The sequence below is a fragment of the Lagenorhynchus albirostris genome, chromosome 18 (genome assembly GCF_949774975.1).
Source record: "Lagenorhynchus albirostris chromosome 18, mLagAlb1.1, whole genome shotgun sequence".
NCBI lineage: Eukaryota > Metazoa > Chordata > Mammalia > Artiodactyla > Delphinidae > Lagenorhynchus > Lagenorhynchus albirostris.
The window spans coordinates 66,728,257-66,750,179 of NC_083112.1; the positions used below are offsets into that span (position 1 = coordinate 66,728,257).

General features: G+C 38.0%; 1 protein-coding gene across 2 annotated transcripts in view; it reads left to right on the forward strand.

Annotated features, from left to right (window-relative positions):
- IPO5 (importin 5) overlaps nucleotides 1-21,923 on the forward strand; it is a 39,896-nt gene that overhangs the window by 13,193 nt on the left and 4,780 nt on the right. For both annotated transcript variants that reach the window (XM_060128972.1, XM_060128973.1), the window contains exons 7-21: nucleotides 1,952-2,074; nucleotides 2,161-2,281; nucleotides 4,222-4,309; nucleotides 6,370-6,476; nucleotides 11,459-11,583; nucleotides 11,675-11,764; nucleotides 11,849-12,022; nucleotides 13,756-13,974; nucleotides 15,054-15,137; nucleotides 16,524-16,656; nucleotides 16,744-16,865; nucleotides 18,328-18,424; nucleotides 19,606-19,778; nucleotides 21,002-21,113; nucleotides 21,199-21,254. In XM_060128972.1, the coding sequence (XP_059984955.1) occupies nucleotides 1,952-2,074; nucleotides 2,161-2,281; nucleotides 4,222-4,309; nucleotides 6,370-6,476; nucleotides 11,459-11,583; nucleotides 11,675-11,764; nucleotides 11,849-12,022; nucleotides 13,756-13,974; nucleotides 15,054-15,137; nucleotides 16,524-16,656; nucleotides 16,744-16,865; nucleotides 18,328-18,424; nucleotides 19,606-19,778; nucleotides 21,002-21,113; nucleotides 21,199-21,254 (1,824 nt within the window). The remainder of the gene's footprint in view (nucleotides 1-1,951; nucleotides 2,075-2,160; nucleotides 2,282-4,221; nucleotides 4,310-6,369; nucleotides 6,477-11,458; nucleotides 11,584-11,674; nucleotides 11,765-11,848; nucleotides 12,023-13,755; nucleotides 13,975-15,053; nucleotides 15,138-16,523; nucleotides 16,657-16,743; nucleotides 16,866-18,327; nucleotides 18,425-19,605; nucleotides 19,779-21,001; nucleotides 21,114-21,198; nucleotides 21,255-21,923) is intronic.

A 21,923-nucleotide genomic window follows, 5' to 3' on the forward strand; every position in this document is an offset into this window, starting at 1 on the left:
AGAAACTTGCCCAAGGTCACAGTGTTGGTAAGTGGTGAAATCATGCACAATTGAAACCCCAATTGGACTGCAGTCCTTACTGTTAAATACAGGGCTTGTAACAGTTTGTCTTATAAAGTAAGTAGTTTATGGTTAGTTGACATTATTGGATTCCATTATTTTAAGGACATCTGCCTCAATCAGAAAGTGAAGTAAGCTTGGGTGAGTTAGAGTAGTTATGCTCAACTTAGTCAGCCCTCAAACCCCCTTTATAACAAGTATTTTATAACTTTCCATAGTCTTTCTTAAAATGAAATGCATAGTAGCAATTCATGTACACATACAAGTTTTTAAAATATCAATGTATGGCCTTAAGTGGATACAAAGAAGAAATAGAAAGTAATGTCTAATAAAATGGCATGCTTTTCCACATATAAATGCTAGGGCCTGACCACAACAAAGACACAGTAGACTGGGTGATTTCTAAGTGATCTATACAAATGCAGTAGCTAAAAATGTGGACTGATACAGAGGTATCATCGGCGGTTCGAACACCATGATTTCTGTTACTGTTGGTGATTTGAACTGGTGATTTCCAGAAATGGTGACGTTCTGGACAAAACAAAATATGTATTCCTTCTCAATTTATACAGTATTTACATTTTGCGGGGGGTGGGGACATCATGGTACATTAAAACCAGGCAAAAAATAATTTGTGAGTTAGGTTCTAGGTTCAGATCATTATAAATGAGTTTTTCATTTATGTAAGTGTCTGGCATAATCATGCAAGATGCATGATAAGAAAGTCAGATGAGTTCTTCGTAAGCATTTGTGTCACAGATGTAGGACATATAGTACCCCTGGCCTTTGTATTTCCTCAATCTGTGACAACCAAGAAGCACCTCCTGAGAGGAATAGTGCCCCTGCTGAGGACCAGGTTAGAGAGGATTTAGGGGAGCTAAAACTAAAGGTTCATATGTGATAGAGTTATTACCAGAACTTAGTAGAAACTTTTTTCCCTGTGCTATTAAGGTGAAAAGATAGTTTAGGTCAATGACAAAACATTAACTGATGAAACATTCTATTGTTTTAGTAGTTGATTATCTACAAATCTTTTTTTTTTAATTTTATTTATTTATTTTTGGCTGCGTTGGGTCTTCGTTGCTGCATGCGGGCTTTCTCTAGTTGCAGCGAGCGGGGGCTACTCTTCGTTGTGGTGCGCGGGCTTCTCATTGTGGTGGCTTCTCTTGTTGCAGAGCACGGGCTCTAGGCACACAGGCTCAGTAGTTGTGGCTCACGGGCTTAGTTACTTCGCGGCATGTGGGATCATCCCAGACCAGGGCTTGAACCCACGTCCCTTGCATTGGCAGGTGGATTCTTAACCACTGCGCCACCAGGGAAGTCCCTTATCTACAAGTCTTGAGTTACACATTATTTAAGTCTAATTTCAGATTTTTCTTCCTCTGAATTTAGAATAAGGTAAAATGTTAGAACTTTTAGGAGTTGTGACTCTGAAATAGGCAAAGTTAGATACAAAATGCATACTTAAATTTCACAGTGACCAAACTTGACATCAAAGAGAAATAAATCGGGTGATATTGGACACTTTAAATGTATCATAGGATCTAGTATTTACTATATGTGTGGGTATTGGAAGGACAGAGAAAAAGGGATTCCTTCTGGTTATGAAAAAATTCTTTGCCAGTCTTAAGTGTTGTTGTGGTTATTATAGTTGCACTGGTTTTAATTTTTACTTAGGTTTCAATCTTTATGTGTTTCTAGTTAACATTAGGCAAAAGGAAAATATATATGTGGTTGTAGGTAGAATATCTGCATAATGTTGATTGCTAAGTTATTACTCAGTGAAAAAGAATACTAGTATTTCTTTGTTGTCTGCCTCTTGATGTTCTGGCCAATGAGGCATCATAAAGTGACTCTTGAACACAGACCTTATTTATTTCACCTTTTCTAGGCTGTAAATGACTCATGCTACCAGAATGATGATTCGGTCCTAAAATCCCTTGTTGAGATTGCGGACACTGTTCCAAAGTATTTACGTCCTCATTTGGAAGCAACTTTACAGCTAAGTCTGAAGGTAAATTAAATACTTAGGTAAATGTTCCGTTTCTTATTTTCCGTGAATAAACTACTAAATGTATACAAGTATGTCTTTTTTTGTAGTTGTGTGGAGACACCAGCCTCAATAATATGCAACGCCAGCTTGCCCTTGAAGTAATTGTGACCCTCTCTGAGACTGCAGCTGCTATGTTAAGAAAACATACCAATATTGTTGCACAGACTAGTAAGTCAAAAGTCTTTAAGTAGTTGGTGTTACGGTGGCAAAATTGTTGGATAAGTTTGCTGAGAGTTGTGTGAGTCCACAGATTCTATTGGTAGAAGGAATGTCCTTTCAAACTCAGGTGATTCTGGGGAAATGCACTTGTACTTCTTAACTGCATGGACCCAACATGATGGCCATGCTACAGCACCCTGAAACCTCAGAACAGCAGGCATGACTTATAATACCTGGAAGTAGATCGAAAGATATACAGGACCTCTATGGGGAAAATTGGATGACGCATTGAAAGACTAATAGCAGAAGCAAATATTAGTACTCCTCAAATTAACCTAAAAATTCAATATAATTTTAGCCAGAATAGAATTGGTCATGATAAGATTGAGTCTAAACTTTGTGTGGAAGAACATAGGACCTGGAGTAGCCAAGACAATTTTGATGAATCAAGTACAGATCTTGCCTGTCAGCTATGACGATTTAGTTTGTTGATGGTGCAGGTAATAGATGAGTTGGATAGAACGAAAGGGTCCAGGAGCAGATCCACTCACATGGAGACAGAATGGACTTAAAAAGGTAATTCATCAAAGGTCGTTGGCACAACTGGTTATTTCTATGGGAAAAACATATCCCAACTTCAAATATTGTATGAAACCCAATTTTCGGTTGATTAAACATGCAATAATAGATACATTTTATAAGTAAAGCTTTTAATAGTAGAAAGTGATTTTTTTTTAAGACTGAGTCAGAAACCATAGATGCAAACATTACTAAATTTGTACTAACTTTGACCATCCAAATACATCATGAGTGAAATTAAAAGATAAGCCACAGACTGAGAGAAAGTAGTTCATTGCACACACATCAACAAAGTTTTGGTGTCCAGAAAATAGAAGCTGGGAACTTACTGGATTCCATTATATTAAGGACATCTGCCCCCAATCAGAAAGTGAAGTAAGCTTGGGTGAGTTAGAGTAGTTATGCTCAACCTAGTCAGACCTCAAACCCCCTTTTATAACAAGTATTTTATAACTTTCCATAGTCTTTCTTAAAATGAAATGCATAGTAACAGTTCGCAATAGAGGAATCTGAAATAGCTATTAAACACTGCTCAGTCTCCATAAATACAGATGTAATTAACTATCAAATACCAACTGTCAGAAAGTTTGACAATATCAAGTGTCGATGAAGGGTGTGGAGCAGAGAGAACTCACAGGAGCGCTTCACACCTTGCACAATATACAGACAGGCCTCCTTTGACCTTCCCATAGGAATCAAGTCTATGCTGCCACTATGGAGAGCAGTTCAGTGGGTTTTAGTAATATTAAAGATACTTGTAACAATTTCATGCCCTGAACTCACACTTGTCAAGGAGATATGTATAAGAATCTCATCAAAGCAAATTTTGTAATAGGAAAAAAATTAGGAACAACTGAAATGTCCACCAACAGGATAGTGTGTTTATATAATGAAATGCTATGAAGTAATGCAAATGGAATCCATGTGTGCTGAGAAAAAAGCAAATTGCCAAAGGATATATATAGTGATACCATTTATTATATAAAAGTAAAATCTTGGAATAGTACTATATGTTATACATAGAGGAAACTATATAGTTCAAGTGTAAAAACAGTTTGGTAGTGAGAAACATTGATTTTATTATGGTGCTTGCTTCTGGTGAGGGAGGAAGAGGACGTAACAGGATTTGGAATATCTGACTTTTATCCTTAATGTTACTTCTTAAAAAGAACAAGATCTAAAGCCAGTGTGATAAAAAAGGTAAAAATGTAACAAACCAGATTTGGGGAGAACAGGCAAATAATTTTTTTGTTTTACTCTTAGAAGCAAAGCAAATCCTTTGTTTTTTACTTCTTAAAGTTGTTAGTACATGGTGATATTGACAAAATTAAAGAGACAGTCTTCGGGTATGAAATAATTATTTTCTTTAGTTCCTCAGATGTTAGCCATGATGGTGGACCTTGAAGAGGATGAGGACTGGGCAAATGCGGACGAACTAGAAGATGATGATTTTGACAGGTAGTCACACAGACTAGAAACCGTGAAGGTTCCTTGACCGGATAGAGCAAGGTCGGGTGGCAGTGAGGGCTTAGGGTTACAAGGCCTATCTCTTCCCCACACTGTATTCCGTAAATCCGAAGTTAAACTTTTAAGTTTGGAATATCGGACGTTTAGGCTTTCTCCGTTGTGTGTTTTTCTGTACCAAATTTTGTAAATACTTATCTTTAATAAAGTAGCTATCTTTATTACCCTGTTTTACTCTAAATTTTCTTCAAGAATTTTTTAATAATATCTTCTAAAATATATATAAAGAAGCTTTATTGTGATAAATGCCTTTATATGCATAGGCGTTAACTTAGAATAGTGTTTTCCCCAAATAATGCAATTTATGTTTAGGATAGAGAGGAGGCAGTGATGGTGAGATTCATACACTGGGTGACAGTAACACTCAAATTACTATTTTACTTGTTTTAACTTAGTAGGTACCCATGAATACAGATTCCTGTGGAAAAGTCGATCAGAATTTATATTCACTGTGAAGTAGTGATAATGGCTCCTTACATATATGAAACATAGCACGTCAGAGCAGCTATTTTAATTTGATTCTTTCAGTGGTCCTAAAGGGTATAGTATCATATTATAGATGCAGAAATGGAGAGGGAGGATTCAGTGATTTGTCCAGGGTTGTCTAGCCACTCAGTAGACTGGGCTTAATACCACTTCCCTCACTCTTCCCAGTGAATCATACATACTGCCTTACCTCCTTTTCTTAAAAAGAACTGAAATAATTTCCCCAGAAGACTGGTAGTTGGTGTAAGCTACTATAACAGATATTAGATAGAATTAGACATTCGATTTACAGACTATATGGTGTCTTTTTGAAACTTAATCCTATTATTAAAAATGACTGACTTTTGGCCTAAATACTCTTTAGAAGTATGAAAATAATGCTTGACTGGAAATCATCAAATAGGGCTGAAGAGAAGACTGGGCTCCAATCAGGTTTTCTTGCCCTGGTTCAGTTACTGTTATGTGCTGCTCCCTGGCTTAATTTGCCCTGTAAAAGGCACTTAACATTTATATGGTGCTATTTTTTTTCTGGACTGGGTGAATAAGATTTTATCTGTGAGTAAATAAGGCGTAAATATATTTTCAAGGTCAGTTTAAGTCTAAGAACCTGTTCTGAAGGTCATAGTTTCATCATTCTGGTCTTGCCTTCACACAGAACAGTTAAAGATTAGGCACATGACAAACTCACTGCTTATCTTGCAGTTCTAAAACAGAATTAATGTGCGAAGGCTTTTATGCCCAAATTTTTCTTCAGTTTTCAGGGAAAAAAACTAGAATTTACTTTCACCAATGCATAGTTTTTTGCAATGCAAATTGCACCCCTTAAAGATGAATAAGCTCACAGTGAGGAAAAAATCACATACAGGCTCGGTACCTTTTTCAGTTTTCTATGTTCTCCCCACTGATAAGTTTGAAGAATATATTTCCAGGAAATGATATACACAAGGCTCTCCTAAACACTCTGCTTACCCCTGAGTCTTGAAAGTGTCAGAAGCTAAGTTATAACCAGTGAGTGGTGTGTGGGGGGAGAGTAGGAAAAGGCTTGAAAGGTCAGATTCAGACATAAGACTTTTTTTTTTTTTTTTGCGGTATGCGGGCCTCTCACTGTTGTGGCCTCTCCCGTTGCAGAGCACAGATTCCAGACGTGCAGGCTCAGCGGCCATGGCTCACGGGCCCAGCCGCTCTGCGGCATGTGGGATCTTCCCAGACCGGGGCACGAACCCGTGTCCCCTGCATCGGCAGGCGGACTCTTAACCACTGCGCCACCAGGGAAGCCCCAGACATAAGACTTTTAAACCACAATGAGGCATGATAAAAATTTTATCCCCCCTCTTTTTTAAACTCTAGGGGTTTTTAACCCACAGCTTCACTACATATATTAGAAAGACCACTTGAATTAATTCTTCTTCAGTCTCAGTTTAATAACATGTTTAGAAATATGTCCGTGCAGTGTCCTATTCTTGTGTATTTTGCTTATGTCACGATTATATCATTTTGTTTGTGTGTAGCAATGCAGTTGCTGGTGAGAGTGCTTTAGACCGAATGGCTTGTGGACTTGGTGGAAAGCTCGTCCTGCCGATGATCAAGGAACATATTATGCAGATGCTTCAGAATCGTAAGCTGTTATCTCTTTCAAATGCTAGAATAGTGGAGTGTGGCTTTCCAAATCGTAAACTCTAACAAATGCTTAGACTGTGTCTAAAAGTCAGTCTTTGCCTTTTTATATTCTATGTTTAACCTAATTCTCATATTGATAAAATCCTATTCAGTCATCTTTAGAACCACTCAGTCTTACAGTAAAGAATATTTTTTCCTCGATACTGCAAATATTATTCAATTCTCCTTCCCCAGAATGGGCTACAGTATATGGGAAAAAATTAAAAATTCTAAGGAAAATTGACAGATTTACTCCCTAGCCAGAAATATCTAAATTTGAATTTAAATAAAACACCATTATTTGGATGTTTATGAAGTATGCATGTATTTGATTCACAGTCTTCCTTCATCTAATATCTTCTATTTTTTAAAAAAATACCTACTTCTAGAGGAGAAGCTACTTCTGTATTTCTCCTTTTATATTCCTAGCAAATATTTGGTCATTTGTTAGCCTTGTACCTGTAATTTGTATCAGTAACAAAAGTTGTTGTTTTTGTCCTTTTAATTACAAAGTTAATGTGCTTGATGTTTTTTAAAAATTCAGATACAACTGAAAGTCCCTTAACTTAGATTCGGGGTGGCCACTGTTAACAGTCCTCTGAGACTTGAGTCTCTGACCTCATTTATGCACATGTATAGTTGTGTTTAACATGAATATAGCATACAGATCCCATGCTTCCGCTCCCCAGTGTATCATATCACCACACGATGGCTTCCCTTTGGTTTAACAGCCACGTAGCATTCCACAATTCCCCATTAAACTGTAATAGTTCTGTTGATAACAAATAATGCTACTGCATACACTCTTCTACAGAAATCTTGGCTTACATGTATGAACATGTGTATCTGTAGCATGTATTACAAGAGACAGACTTGAGGGTCAAACCATTGATTTGGGATCTTAAAGTAGTGAAATGGAATCACAGAATACCAGCTTCACATGAAAGTGAATTTTTGAGAACTCCAGCCCTTAGCCTTTACCTAGGTCCTCCTTATCCTGTAAGATTCTTATTTATCCTAAGAAGGCATGGTCCAAAACCGTTATCCTTTTTTTTGTTGTTGTTGTTGTTGTTTTGCTGTACGCGGGCCTCTCACTGTTGTGGCCTCTCCCATTGCGGAGCACAGGCTCCGGACACGCAGGCTCAGCAGCCATGGCTCATGGGCCTAGCCTCTCCGTGGCATGTGGGATCTTCCCAGACCGGGGCACAAACCCGTGTCCCCTGCATCAGCAGGCGGACTCTCAACCACTGCGCCACCAGGGAAGCCCCCGTTATCCCTTTTTAATGATGTGATTTTACATCTGGGTCTTGAATAATAGTTTTTCCTTTTTTTACTCCCTAAATTTTGAGGGTTTTTTCCCCAAACGGATAGAGACAGTCAACATCACAGGTTGCTCAACCTATTAAAGCTACTAGACAGAATCTAGCTTTTCCGTTTTTAAGATGAAGAAAGTAAAGCCCAGAGACATGAAAGGTTACACACGGTCACCCAGCTATCAGTGTTTCACCGCTGCTTAATGCCATTCTTCAAATATGTTGTGGAACTGCTTGTGATTTGTAGTTAAAGAATTTAAGTTCCTGCTACAGCATAACTAGCTGGCTGCAGAAGCCTTCCCATGTATGGCAATGAACTCTCAATAAAGATTTGTTACTGTTAAATGTATGGCTTTGAGCACGTCTGGACCTTTGTTTCCTTCCTTGTCTGTTAAAAAATTAAAAAAAATAAGAAAGCGATGCTTGCCCTACACCCACGTTTGGAGTTAGGATCCAAAGGTGTATTTAATACTTCATGTGAAAAGGGCTTTAAAACGATGCATATTTTCCAGTAACTTACTATATACCCCACTTTATTTTTAAAACGTTTTATTGTTTTTTCTTTAAATAGTAAACACCAATTTTTTTTATTTTTTATTTATTTTATTTATTTATTTTTGGCTTTATTTTATTTATATTTGGGTCTTCGTTGCTGCACGCAGACTTTCTCTAGTTGTGGTGAGAGGGGGCTACTCGTCGTTGCGGTATGTGGGCTTCTTATTGCGGTGGCTTCTCTTGTTGCAGAGCACAGGCTCTAGGTGCGCGGGCTCAGTATTGTGGCTCACGGGCTCCAGAGCGCAGGCTCAGTAGTTATGGCGCACGGGCTTAGTTGCTCCATGACATGTGGAATCTTCCCGGACCAGGCCTTGAACCCGTGTCCCCTGCATTGGCAGTCAGATTCTTTTTTTTTTTCTTTTTAATATCTTTATTAGAGTATAATTGCTTTACAGTGGTGTGTCAGTTTCTGCTTTATAACAAAGTGAATCAGTTATACATATACGTATGTCCCCATATCTCTTCCCTCTCGCATCTCCCTCCCTCCCACCCTCCCTATCCCACGCCTCTGGTCACAAAGCACCGAGCTGATCTCCCTGTGCTATGCGGCTGCTTCCCACTAGCTAGCTATTTTATGTTTGGTAGTGTATATATGTCCATGCCACTCTCTCACTTTGTCCCAGCTTACCCTTCCCCCTCCCCGTATCCTCAAGTCCATTCTCTAGTAGGTCTGCATCTTTATTCCCGTCTTGCCCCTAGGTTCTTCTGACCATTTTCTTTTTTTTTTTTAGATTCCATATATATGTGTTAGCATACGGTATTTGTTTTTCTCTTTCTGACTTACTTCACTCTCTATGACCGTCTCTAGGTCCATCCACCTCACTACAAGTAACTCAGTTTCGTTCCTTTTTATGGCTGAGTAATATTCCATTGAATATATGTGCCACATCTTTATCCACTCATCTGTTGATGGACACTTAGGTTGCTTCCGTGTCCTGGCTATTGTAAATAGAGCTGCAATGAACATTTTGGTACATGACTGTTTTTGAATTATGGTTTTCTCAGGGTATATGCCCAGTAGTGGGATTGCTGGGTCATATGGTAGTTCTATTTTTAGTTTTTTAAGGAACCTCCATACTGTTCTCCATAGTGGCTGTATCAATTGACATTCCCACCAACAGTGCAAGAGGGTTCCCTTTTCTCCACACCCTCTCCAGCATTTATTGTTTGTAGGTTTTTTGATAATGGCCATTCTGACCGGTGTGAGATGATATCTCATTGTAGTTTTGATTTGCATTTCTCTAATGATTAGTGATGTTGAGCATTCTTTCATGTGTTTGTTGGCAATCTGTATGTCTTCTTTGGAGAAATGTCTATTTAGGTCTTCTGCCCATTTTTTGATTGAGTTGTTTGTTATTTTGATATTGAGCTGCATGTGTTGCTTGTATGTTTTGGAGATTAATCCTTTATCAGTTGCTTCATTTGCAAATATTTTCTCCCATTCTGAGGGTTGTTTTTTCGTCTTGTTTATGGTTTCCTTCGCTGTGCAAAAGCTTTGAAGTTTCATTAGGTCCTATTTGTTTATTTTTGTTTTTATTTCCATTTCTGTAGGAGGTGGGTCAAAAAGGATCTTGCTGTGATTTATGTCATAGAGTGTTCTGCCTGTGTTTTCTTCTAAGAGTTTGATGGTGTCTGGCCTTACATTTAGGTCTTGGCAGGCGGATTCTTAACCACTACGCCACGAGGGAAGCCCCCAATTTTTTTTTTAATCTTAAAATTCAAAGGAGGAAAACCATTTTCAAATCCCAGTACCATCCGATTACATTTGCTGAACATACTTCTAGGAACTCTGCACATTTCTTTACTATTTATTTTTGTGTGTTTTTTAAATTTAATTTAATTTGTTTGTTTGCACTGAGTCTTAGTTGTGGCTTGCTGGCTCCTTAGTCGCAGCTGGCAGGCTCCTTATTTGTGGCATGCGAACTCTTATAGTTGCGGTATGCACATGAGATCTAGTTCCCTGACCAGGGATCAAACCCAGACCCCCTGCATTGGAAGCGTGCAGTCTTAACCACTGCACCACCAGGGAAGTCCCTTGTGTGTTTTTTAACTGAGTTATAACTGACGTAACATTATATTGGTTTCAGATGTGCAGCGTAATGATTCAGTATTTGTATACATTGCAAAATGATCATGGCAATAAGTCTATTTACTCCTCTTTAAAATAATGTGTCCAGTATGCAAGGATTAGTATCAGATATTGGTTTCTTAGGATTATTATTCCTCAGTTGAGAAATTTGGCTTAATGGTATATTGAGTAATTGAAATACAGTTAAAGCATATATATAATAATGTTATCATAAATAATAATAATAAAGTTTTAATGTTTAACAGAAAAAATTAGCAGTTTTTCAGAGGAATGAGTTACAACAGACTTCATCTTTACATGGGTTTTGGGCTCCCCAAAGGAAAGGGAAAAATTAAGTCTAATGTCCAATTTAGGATTTTTCTGCAACTTAGTTAACCTTATACCAGCAGTTCTCAAACTTTCATTCTCAGGATCCTCTTACACTGAGGATCCCAGGGTGCTTTTGTTTTGGGTTTTTTGTTTTTGTTCTTTTCATCTGAACATTTGCTCCCCTTTATAATTTGGTGAGAGCATTATTTTTTTATTGGAGTATAGTTGATTTACAATGTTGTGTTAGTTCCAGGTGTACAGCAAAGTGAATCAGTTATACATATACATATATCTACTTTTTCTTAGATTCTTTTGCCATATAGGTCATTACAGAGTGTTGAGCAGAGTTCCCTGTGCTATACATATACAGTAAGTTCTCATTGGTTATCTATTTCATATATAGTAGTGTCAATCCCAATCTCCCAATTTACCCCTCCCTCTACCCACCATATTGCCTTTTAACTTTCAGAGTAGAAATGCTTGTGTGACATAACCACTGTGACAATGAAGTAATCCAGTCAGGCACTTTTTCTATTTTTCTGGTTAATAAACATTTATAAAAGTATTTTGTTACTCTTTTCCAAATAAGGAGAACTTCCTTATACTTCTGACTACCAGAATGACATGTTTGTAGTGTCTAATTGCTGTTCCTTCCTGTGTAATTCTGTTCTGTAGCTGACTGGAAGTATCGGCATGCAGGATTAATGGCCTTATCTGCCATTGGGGAAGGATGCCACCAGCAAATGGAAGGAATTCTAAATGAGATAGTAAATTTTGTTTTGCTTTTTCTTCAAGATCCTGTAAGTACCAGTAAATATTTGATTCATAATTATTGCCTTAGTTTCACATGGGACCCTATTGCCTTTACTAATACAAAGGCACCTATTCCAGCATCCCAGAGTGAGGTATGCAGCCTGTAATGCCGTGGGACAGATGGCTACGGATTTTGCACCTGGTTTCCAAAAGAAATTCCATGAGAAGGTAAGTAATGAGTCTGCAGACACTCAAACTCTAAGAAGAGGGATGGCATTTGAAAATGTCTGTGTGTGTGACTTCATTTCACAGGTGATTGCAGCTCTGCTGCAGACCATGGAAGACCAGGGCAATCAGCGTGTACAGGCCCATGCCGCTGCCGCTCTCATTAACTTCACCGAAGACTGTCCCAAGTCACTACTTATTCCATATTTAGATAATTTGGTGAAACATCTGCATTCCATCATGGTCCTTAAACTTCAAGAGGTAAGTTTCGAGATCTTTAAGCTCCCTATTTATAAAGATTAATTTAATTTGATAGGTAAGACCTGGAGAAAGAAGGACTTTTCAGAATGGCCATAAAGAATAGAAAGTTAGGAAGACATTCCAGGCTGTTCTTAGTATAATTCAGGCTTGACCAGAGAATGGGCTGCTCAGTATTAGACTTGGGAAAGATATGGACTAAAGGGTAGGTAAAAGCAACATGTGAATTGCCTGGAAAACAAGCCAGAGTTATTTTTGAACTCTGTAAATTATTTATGTAAATTTGGAATTACATAAATTAATTGCTGCAAGAAACCATGAAAACGTGATCGTAGGAAATTAGCACAGTAGCAACATGAGGCATAAACATAAATGGGGAAGATTTAAGGCAAGACCATCATACGATTATTGTTCAGCGAGTTTGGATGGTAATAGTGGAAATTGGAAGGAAAAGTGATTCTGAAAGATGCTTCTCAGGAAGCATTAGCTGTTTCTCTCTGCCACTTTGAATTTTAAAAGATGAAAGAGAAAGAAGCAAAAAATGTTGACCACTCTCCTAACCTGGGTGAGAGAAGCAGAGAATATGTAAAAAAGAATATCCTTTTTGTTTTAAATACGTTGAATTCTTAAAATAAGACCTGGCCATCCAAATAGAAGACAGTTTATAGTTTCAGTTTAAGTAAGAGGCAACCTAAAAACAAGTGAATGTTGTCAGTGTAGCATCATGAGAGAGAGAAGATTCAGGTAAGAAAGGCAAAGATTGAAGCCCAGTTTGTTGTCAAATATAATGAAAATAAATTTCTACTCTAAAGTGAAATGAATAAAAAGGACATGCAAAATAAAAGCCATTTAACTATTATATTCAGCAGACATAAAGTTACTGTCAAATCGCTATATTAATACTCAGTTTCTATACTTTAGTTCATGATGAACTGGTAACAGTTGGTAAACCACACTGTGCCTAGCACTGGTCTAAAGGAGAACAGGGAGGAAGAGAGGAAATAATGTCTCAGAAGGGGCTTTAAAGCAAAGGATGCGTGCTCAGTGTCCAATGACAGCAAACTAAGAACATGATACAGGAACATGCGTGTATCTGAAAACACACAGAGATAGACAAGTTGAAGGCAGATCGGTTAGGTTAGTTAAATCAGGAATTGATGGATCAGATGTGACATTACTAGTAGATTTGGGTAAAGGGCTGAAGTGTGAAGGGTGCCTCTGTATAATCCTCCCTCCCCTCATGGGTCCAATATGTGAGATACAGATTGAAGGAAGGAGTTGCTAAGATGGGCTGGGGAGGAGGTTAAAGTATGTGAGCAAGAGCAATGCAAAGAGAGAGTAGCCGAGGAAGAAGGACATTCCAGGGAGATCAGAGGCCAGTCATGACATGAAACAGAGCAGATGCTGAGATGCAGAAGAAGGGAGTAAGCTGACCTTATAAAGGTGTGTTGGGGCTTGTGGTACAAGGAGAAAGAGCTCTGCCGAGAGCGGCTGTGGTTGACGAGCGGCGTGAGGAACATCTGGAGTAGTCCAGGAGCACTGTGTTAAGGAGAGAACATCACACATAAATACAAATAGTTCAGCGCCGTTCTTACATTTGCTTTAAGACCTACAGTCTCCAGTGTGGCTGCCGGAGGGTGGGCTCAGCTTGCGGTTTCAGAAAAGCCCTCGGGAACTTTCAGGGAGTGTTTCTTCCATGTTCTCATTTGTGTGGTTGTTGTGTGTCTTCCTTCTAGTTGATTCAGAAAGGCACCAAGTTAGTTTTGGAACAAGTTGTGACGTCTATCGCATCAGTTGCAGATACTGCAGAAGAAAAATTTGTCCCCTACTATGACTTATTTATGCCATCACTGAAGCACATTGTTGAGAATGCAGTTCAAAAGGAGCTCAGACTTCTCAGAGGAAAAACTATTGAATGCATCAGCCTCATTGGTCTGGCTGTTGGGAAGGAAAAAGTACGTGATTTGTAGTACGTCGAATTTTTTGTTTGAATTTGGCTACGGAGGCACTGAGGGTACCAGAGGGTTTTTTCCTTCTGATAAATGGTTTTCTGGATACTTGTTTTTTCCCATCATCTTACTCTCATATTACTTTAATTTTATATATAAATAAATTGTTTCCTTCATTTTTTCATCGCTAATATTAAGGTTTCTTAACTCAGTTATGCTCTTGAAACCTTCTCTTATGGGTACAGTCTGTCTCTATGGAGGCTTGTGGAATTCAAGACCCATATGTTTAGTTTCGCCCACTTGAACATGTGCTTGGGAACATTCCAGTTGCTTTTCTGTTAATCCAAAAAGCATTGAGTGTCCCAAGAGAAATTTATATGCATGTAGTTCTTCAGAAAATAATTAGCAAGGACGGTGGGCCAGTGTGTTTTTCTTCCTAGCTAACATCTCAGACCTGTCAAAGCTAATTCAGAAGAAGCTCCTCTGTCATCAGCCCCTCATGTTCTGATTCTCAGAGCTTTCAATATAGAACCTTTCTCTCTGATTTCCTCCAAAACCAGCATTATTATCTTATAAACTGTTTTCTGGGAGACGCTGAGAAACTAACCAATAAAACATTTTTATGTTCTGTTCTCTGCATTTTGGCTTTCAAACTATTTTTGAAACAGTTTATACAATGGAGATTGCCAGAACTTCGCAGAGAGTTAAATGAAAATCATATAGTTCTGTGGAGCAACCCAAAATTGTCTTTCTGGATTTGGATTATCTTTTTACTGCTGGAAATACATAAGCCATGGACCAAAACTTGATGTCACTAGAACTATCTTTATACTGCAATTCATTTTGACCTTCACTGGAAAACGTATTTTTCTAGAAAAAGCACTAAGTCCATTGCAATATAGATGAAAAATTTTCAATATAATACTTTTATCTGAGGGGTTATAACCCGTGTGGGAAATGTAATAGATTTGGGGGGAAAGTTTTATTATTACATAAGAAACAAAAATTGGGTGGCAGTAGTGCCTTTCTGATGTGATATACATGAGTAATATTAGTGTCTTTTTTCCCCAAATATTTCCTTCCAGTTCATGCAAGACGCATCAGATGTGATGCAGCTATTATTGAAGACGCAGACAGACTTCAGTGATATGGAAGATGATGACCCTCAGGTAAAGCAGCCCTCACATGCGCTTGCATCCTTTTGGTCGATAGCTCAGGGTTAAATATATTTAAAAAAGAAATCGAGTAATAGGTTTCTTGTGATAATATCAACCCGTGGTTTCAGAGACATTCTTCACTGATTTTCCTTCTACTTGGCACACCATTTTTCCCTCGGTCCATTCCAGGCTGCTCCTCTTCTGACTAGTTTTTGGTTCCGTTGGGGTTCTGTCATGCCAGGCTCTCTTACCTCTTCACTCTCCTTGAGCAGCGTCATCCATAGGCACAGCTCCGGTTTTCCTTCATACGGTTGTGGCTTCAGGTCTGTTGCCGAATTCAGGGTTCATTTGTCCAGCCCCTCACTAGACATCACCATGTGGATGTCTCCTGGCCCTTTGCATGCCAGATGACTTCCCTCCCCTGTCAAAAGCAAAAGAAATACAGAAACCCAGCAGTTTTAGAGCATGTCATGCTCTTTTCTCTGCCTGTGAACAAGCCCTCGTTGAGCTTAGAAAGAACCCTCCCCACTCAGCCTGGCTAACTTCTGCGCGTAGTTCACGGCTGGTACCAGTCTCAGTGGTGGGTACTGAGGACCCTGTAGTAAGAACATCGTGAATGTCTGTCACAATCTTCATGATAGTCACAGTGCCTACTGCACCATGAGCATTCAATCAGTAATTGTTGGCTTAAATTTTAACTTTACACAGCCACTCTGCAGTTGTTTTCCATATTTAAAAATGCTTTTTCCAAACACTTAAAAATTTGTTTTGTTTTTTAAATTAGGAGTGGGGAGTGCGTTTGCACATGCAGGCATGTGAAATAGACAAATATATAGATGGTTGCTGGAGGGTAAAAATCACTTTTGGGGCCATGGGGATGAATTGGAACCAGATTCTCTGTAGGTAGATTAAGTCTTTGTAAACACAGTAGTAGTAGAAGAGGTGTCTTAAATGTGGACAACCCCTTACACAGAAAACTTCAACAGCTAGGAGAAAGGGGTATTTAGTGTTTAATGAATGGAACTTTAGTCAGTAGACAAAGTAAGGTAAGTTCCTGCCTTCAAGAAAATTAGTGCTTAGGGGTTGATATGTTTAAGTGGGCTTTGTTAAATGATTCAGATGCTGTTAGAGAAAACTATATATTTTGAAATATATAGTTTCTTGAAAGTAGGAACAAATAAGCTGTTGTCTTGTATCCTAGTGTAGAAGTTCACAGTGATTTTCCATGGTTTCTGAACATTTTAAGTATGTGACCTTAGAAAATGCACTTATTGCTTAAAGAGCCATGAATGTAAAAACATCATTTCCATGAAACAGGGAAGGGGCTTTCTTTATGTCTTATTTATCCACTTTTTATTAAAAATCACTTTTAATTTAATTTTAAATTTTTCTCCCCAGATCTCTTACATGATCTCAGCATGGGCCAGAATGTGCAAAATCCTTGGGAAGGAATTTCAGCAGTACCTTCCAGTGGTCATGGGACCGCTACTGAAGACGGCTTCGATTAAGCCTGAAGTGGCCCTTTTAGATAGTAGGTGTCTGCATGCGGACATGGCAGTTGTAGAATTTCTCTTTGTTACCATTTTTAACATGAATTTTCTTGCTTCTTCGTTAATAGCCCAAGACATGGAGAACATGAGTGATGATGATGGTTGGGAATTTGTGAACCTTGGAGATCAGCAAAGTTTTGGTATTAAAACTGCAGGACTGGAAGAAAAGTCAACTGCTTGTCAGATGCTGGTAATTATGTTTACTGAACTTTGTTTTACAACTTCTCATAATGAATACATATAATGTATATGTATATAATTCATTATATATATACTTATGTATATTACATATATATATATCATAGGAGTGCTTTTCACGGATGCTGAAGAACTTATTTTGAAGGGCCAGGAATGTATTCTTTAATAAATATAGAAACCTTTAGACCCAACATTTCCACTTACGGATTTCCATCCTAAAGAAATGTGGATAAAACCTTTCATTACCAGTGCTGTTTTTAATAACAACAACAACAAAAATGAATAGCCCAAATAACTATTGTTAGGAAGATGATCAGTAATTACCATGCCCTGGAGTATTACATAGCCATTACAAAGCTACCTGAGGGGGAAGGATTTTTGCCTGTTTTGTGTTTAGTGTATAGTAAGTGGCTAAGGAATATTTTTGAATGAACAAGAAATCTGCTCACAGTATTAAAGATAAAGTTGGTATGATTTCATTGTGTTTAAAAAAAATAGACATGGTAGGAAAATCAAAATGTTTACGGTGATTATTTCTTGTGGTATTATGGGGTCTATGTATATTCTCTTTGAGTTTCCTTTTTTAAACCTTCATGAGCATGTGTTGTAGACAGTGAGAGTTTTTTGTTTTTGTTTTTTTACAAATAGAATTAAGAGATTTTGGTAACAACATTGTAAATCAACTAAACTTCAATAAAAAAGTATTTTAAAAAGAGATTATGGTATATTACAAATCTAGCAGTTAAGTAAGCCTAAATAAAAGTTAATGGCTTAAATTTTATTTTGTATTAGTATTGTGTTTCCTAATTCATTTAAACATATATTTCTTGAACTTATTCTTACCAGTACTTAATTACCTATAATTTATAAACAATTTGGATTTTCTGTAGTATCGCTCAACTTGAGAACAAATATAAATGTAACATCTTCTACAAAATTACCAACTCTTTTCATGTAGTGAAAGAGAATAAAGAAACAATTATATTAAGACAACAATTTTTTGTTTCATCTGTTGAAATGATTTTTTTAAAATTCAGAATAGCATAAGCCTGTTTGCTGCAGATTTATAGAAGTGATGTGCTGTGATTACATTTTCAGGTTTTTTGGTTTTTTTTTAAATTTTAGGTTGCCTTAATTAAGTGGCATCTTTTGTTTGAAGTATTTTCAGAGTGCTGAAACTTTTGCTAAATTCTCCCCCCTACAAAATAAGAATATGAAGTATTCCCCCCTTCGAATGACAATATATACTACAGTCGTTTCATGGTCCTTTCCCATTTTACAATTCCCTTTAGTTAAAAGACTAATTTCACAGTCCTGCAGACAGCTCTAAATGTAGTTAGCTCTAGTTAGGATATAACATTCTGTGGTCCTCATGGTTTTGCAGTTTGTTAATAAATATTAATACATCAAATTTAACATGGGTCTTGTTTTCTCTTCAAATACTTTGGTTTCAGGTTTGCTATGCTAAGGAATTAAAAGAAGGCTTTGTGGAGTACACGGAACAGGTTGTGAAACTCATGGTCCCTCTACTGAAATTTTATTTCCATGATGATATCCTGTAATTTTTGAACAGAAAACATTTCTAGATTTACTTAAATTGTAGGCTGTTGAAGTATTAGACTTTGTGCTAACCGAAGTAAGCGTACATCACCAGTATTCTGTTTGCACTGACAGTGGTTGCAGGTTATAAACTTGGTTCTTTGCAAGTGCCTTTGTTTCATTTGTGCCGAAAACATGAAAAAGAAAATGTCAACTATCCTCTAGTTGACAGTTCTCTGTGGAGCACTGAAGAGCTTTAAGGATTGTTATTTTATTAGCAAATGTTTATGGTTGTGTATAATTGCTGCTTTTCCCAAATATCTTTTGGTGATGTTAAGCAAGACCTTTTAACAAGTTAGAGACCAACTTATAGTACTTAACTTTCTATATAGCTCATTTCAAATGTGGATAATACCTCTGGAGAGAAATGTCTCTTGGTAAATCTGTGTGAAACAGTTTTCCTCCTCAATATAATGGTAGTTGTAATTAATATGTATAGGTAGGTTTTTATGCCATTTCGTGTGCGCATACACACACTTTCGTAAATGAGTTAAAAAAAAATGACAGCCCAATGGAATGGTAGAGCCTGGACCCAAAACTGCCTGGCTCCAGAGCCACTTTGTTGTAGTTCTTCATGCAGTATCCTGCAGCGGCATCCTTTACAGAAGATGACTTCTGCCCAGCAGACTTCCCATAATGCCTGAAGACAGACCAGAATTATTTTTAAGAAGAAGTCTCAAGACCTTATTTTAGAAATGATGTTAGATAGGGAGAGGCAACTCATCTTTATCGAAAACTGAAGAGGCTGATTCAGGAACAGATCCTCAGTAGTTTTCTTTAGTAAAGTCATTGCTTCGGTTGCATTTGTTAGAAGCATTGCATTACCTCAAATTTGGGGATAGGTACATTCTGAGACATACTGTGAGAGGTCCCAGGTCCTTCCTCAGTCATTTTTATGTTTAGGGGTTACATTTGAGCCTTCATTCCTGTTATATTGTAGGTGACAGAAAAGACAGGAGGTATGTCTTGGGGACAGGGAGACTTCTGTTTTTATACGCAGGTTATGTTTAACACAAGCTCTTGGAGAGCAGTCTTAGATAAACAGAAGTTGCCTAGCACTCCACAATCTTGAGGATAGTGATTACACTAAATGTAATCTGAGGATAGTGAGTACATTTCCTTAACAATAAAACGTGTTCGAGTGGCAGCAGCAGAATCCATGCCTCTTCTCCTGGAATGTGCAAGAGTTCGTGGTCCTGAGTATCTCACACAGATGTGGCATTTTATGTGTGATGCTCTAATCAAGGCCATTGGCACAGAACCAGATTCAGATGTCCTCTCAGAAATAATGCACTCTTTTGCAAAGGTAAATATTTTTCTCTTCAAAAATATGTATAAGACTGTGTGTCCATTTATTAGTCTTGCTAAATAAATGGGATTTATTTTTATGCTGTAACAGAAATTTTTCTTTTTCTGTCAAAATGTTTAATATTTTGGTGCTTTCACTCTTTTTGTTTTTCTTTCTTTTCAAGAGTAGCTCTTCTTGTATTCTGGTCTTCATTAGTTTCCATCATCATTACCTGGTAATCCAACTACAGAAACTTGGCTGTCATCATCCAAGTCATGTCTAGTTTCTGTCCTGTTCTCTCTCCCCTAAATTCCCTTCTGTTTTTTGCCGTATCTCTTCTTTTTGCTGTTGAAAGAGCCTCACTTGGTCTATTCCAGAAGCCATTCCTTCTTTTGCTCATAGTTCATTCGCCTTTCCTCAAGCATTGACTTGCTCTTTGAGTCACTCCCCTTCCCATATTCTTGGTCATCTCCATTGCTCACAGCTCCATAGCTTGCTCCACAGTTTGGTTTAAAAATTCTTTATTTGTCCCCATTTACGCTCCTGAAGTTCAGATTTTCTTTTATTTTTCCAAAGACCGCATGCTTCCATGTCTTTGCCTGTATCATTCCCTCCACCTATAATAGCCTTTCTCCAGCGCCATCTTTGTACAGAGTATGCATGTAGTAACTGAGCTCCTTAGAAGCTGGTCCTTTCCATCTTTGAATCCGCAGCATCCACCGTAATTCCTGGCACTTAAGACGTGCTCAGGACATGTTTAAAGGAAAAATATTTTTTAAATTCTTCTCTTTAAAATACTGGCATCGTAGCAAATACAAACCAAGTGGATTTACTCATTTAATCATTAATCTTCCAGGGTACTGAGTTATGTTAATTTTTCTCACACCTCCATCTGATTTTTTGTATTTTGGGGGGCTGCGTTGGGTCATTGTTGCTGCTTCTCATTGCAGTGGCTTCTCTTGTTGTGGAGCACGTGCTCTAGGTGCACGGGCTTCAGTAGCTGTGGCTCGCGGGTTCTAGAGCGCAGGCTCAGTAGTTGTGGCGCACGGGCTTAGTTGCTCCGCGGCTTGTGGGATCTTCCCGGACCAGGGCTCGAACCCGGTCACCTGTATTGGCAGGTGGATTCTTAACCACTGTGCCACCAGGGAAGTCCCTCCCTCTGATTCTTAATGGAGTTTAACTTTTGACTCCAAAAACACTTAAATCTTATGAGTTGCTTTCTTTCCTCAACCTCGTTTTAGTGCATTGAAGTCATGGGAGATGGATGCCTTAATAATGAACACTTTGAAGAGTTGGGAGGTATATTGAAAGCTAAACTTGAAGAACATTTTAAAAATCAAGAATTGCGGCAAGGTAAGTTTTCCATGCTTTTATTTCTGAATGTAATCCTTGACCATTTTGGCGACCATTTAAAGACATTTATTTGGGTGTGTTTTAGTTAAAAGACAAGATGAAGACTATGATGAACAGGTGGAAGAATCACTACAAGATGAGGTAAATTATTCCATTTAGAACTTAATTTACACGACCATTTGCATCTGGAGGATAATGCTTAAGTTTCTGATTCATCTGACTTCTCATAAGATGTACTTCTTATTAATCTTTAGTAGAAAAATCTGACATGTATTTCATTGATTAATTTAGAGAATAAGTCATTTGAAATTAGCTGATTTGTGTTTTGGATGCTTTGTGTGTATTTTGTTGCAATGGCCTCACATATGAAAGCACCTTGGAGCTCACCTCGTATTTTCTTCTGCTCTCACTACGATCTTGTGTATTTGGTGGTGCTTTCGCCATTTAAAGATGAGTGAACTCAAACTCAGATGTTGAATGACTGCCTACAGCCGCACTGTCGACAGTCTCATGCTTAAGGCCAGATCTTTGTATAACGCCAGCTGTCTTTCCACTGGACCACAGAATTGTGCAAATTTCCCCATAAATAATATGCATGCAGTGGTTGACACAATTCTTCACATTGTTAGTCAGTTCTCTCACCATCAAACCACTTGATGCCATCAAACATATTTCAGCTGTGTGTTTAGGGTCTGTCACGTGGCATGTGGCCATCTGGTGGGCCGGTGCTGACATGTGCCGGCCATCCCAGTCCTCTGCAGGGTGCTCACACGCTGACACACACATTGTTCCCAGGGATGTAGATAACTC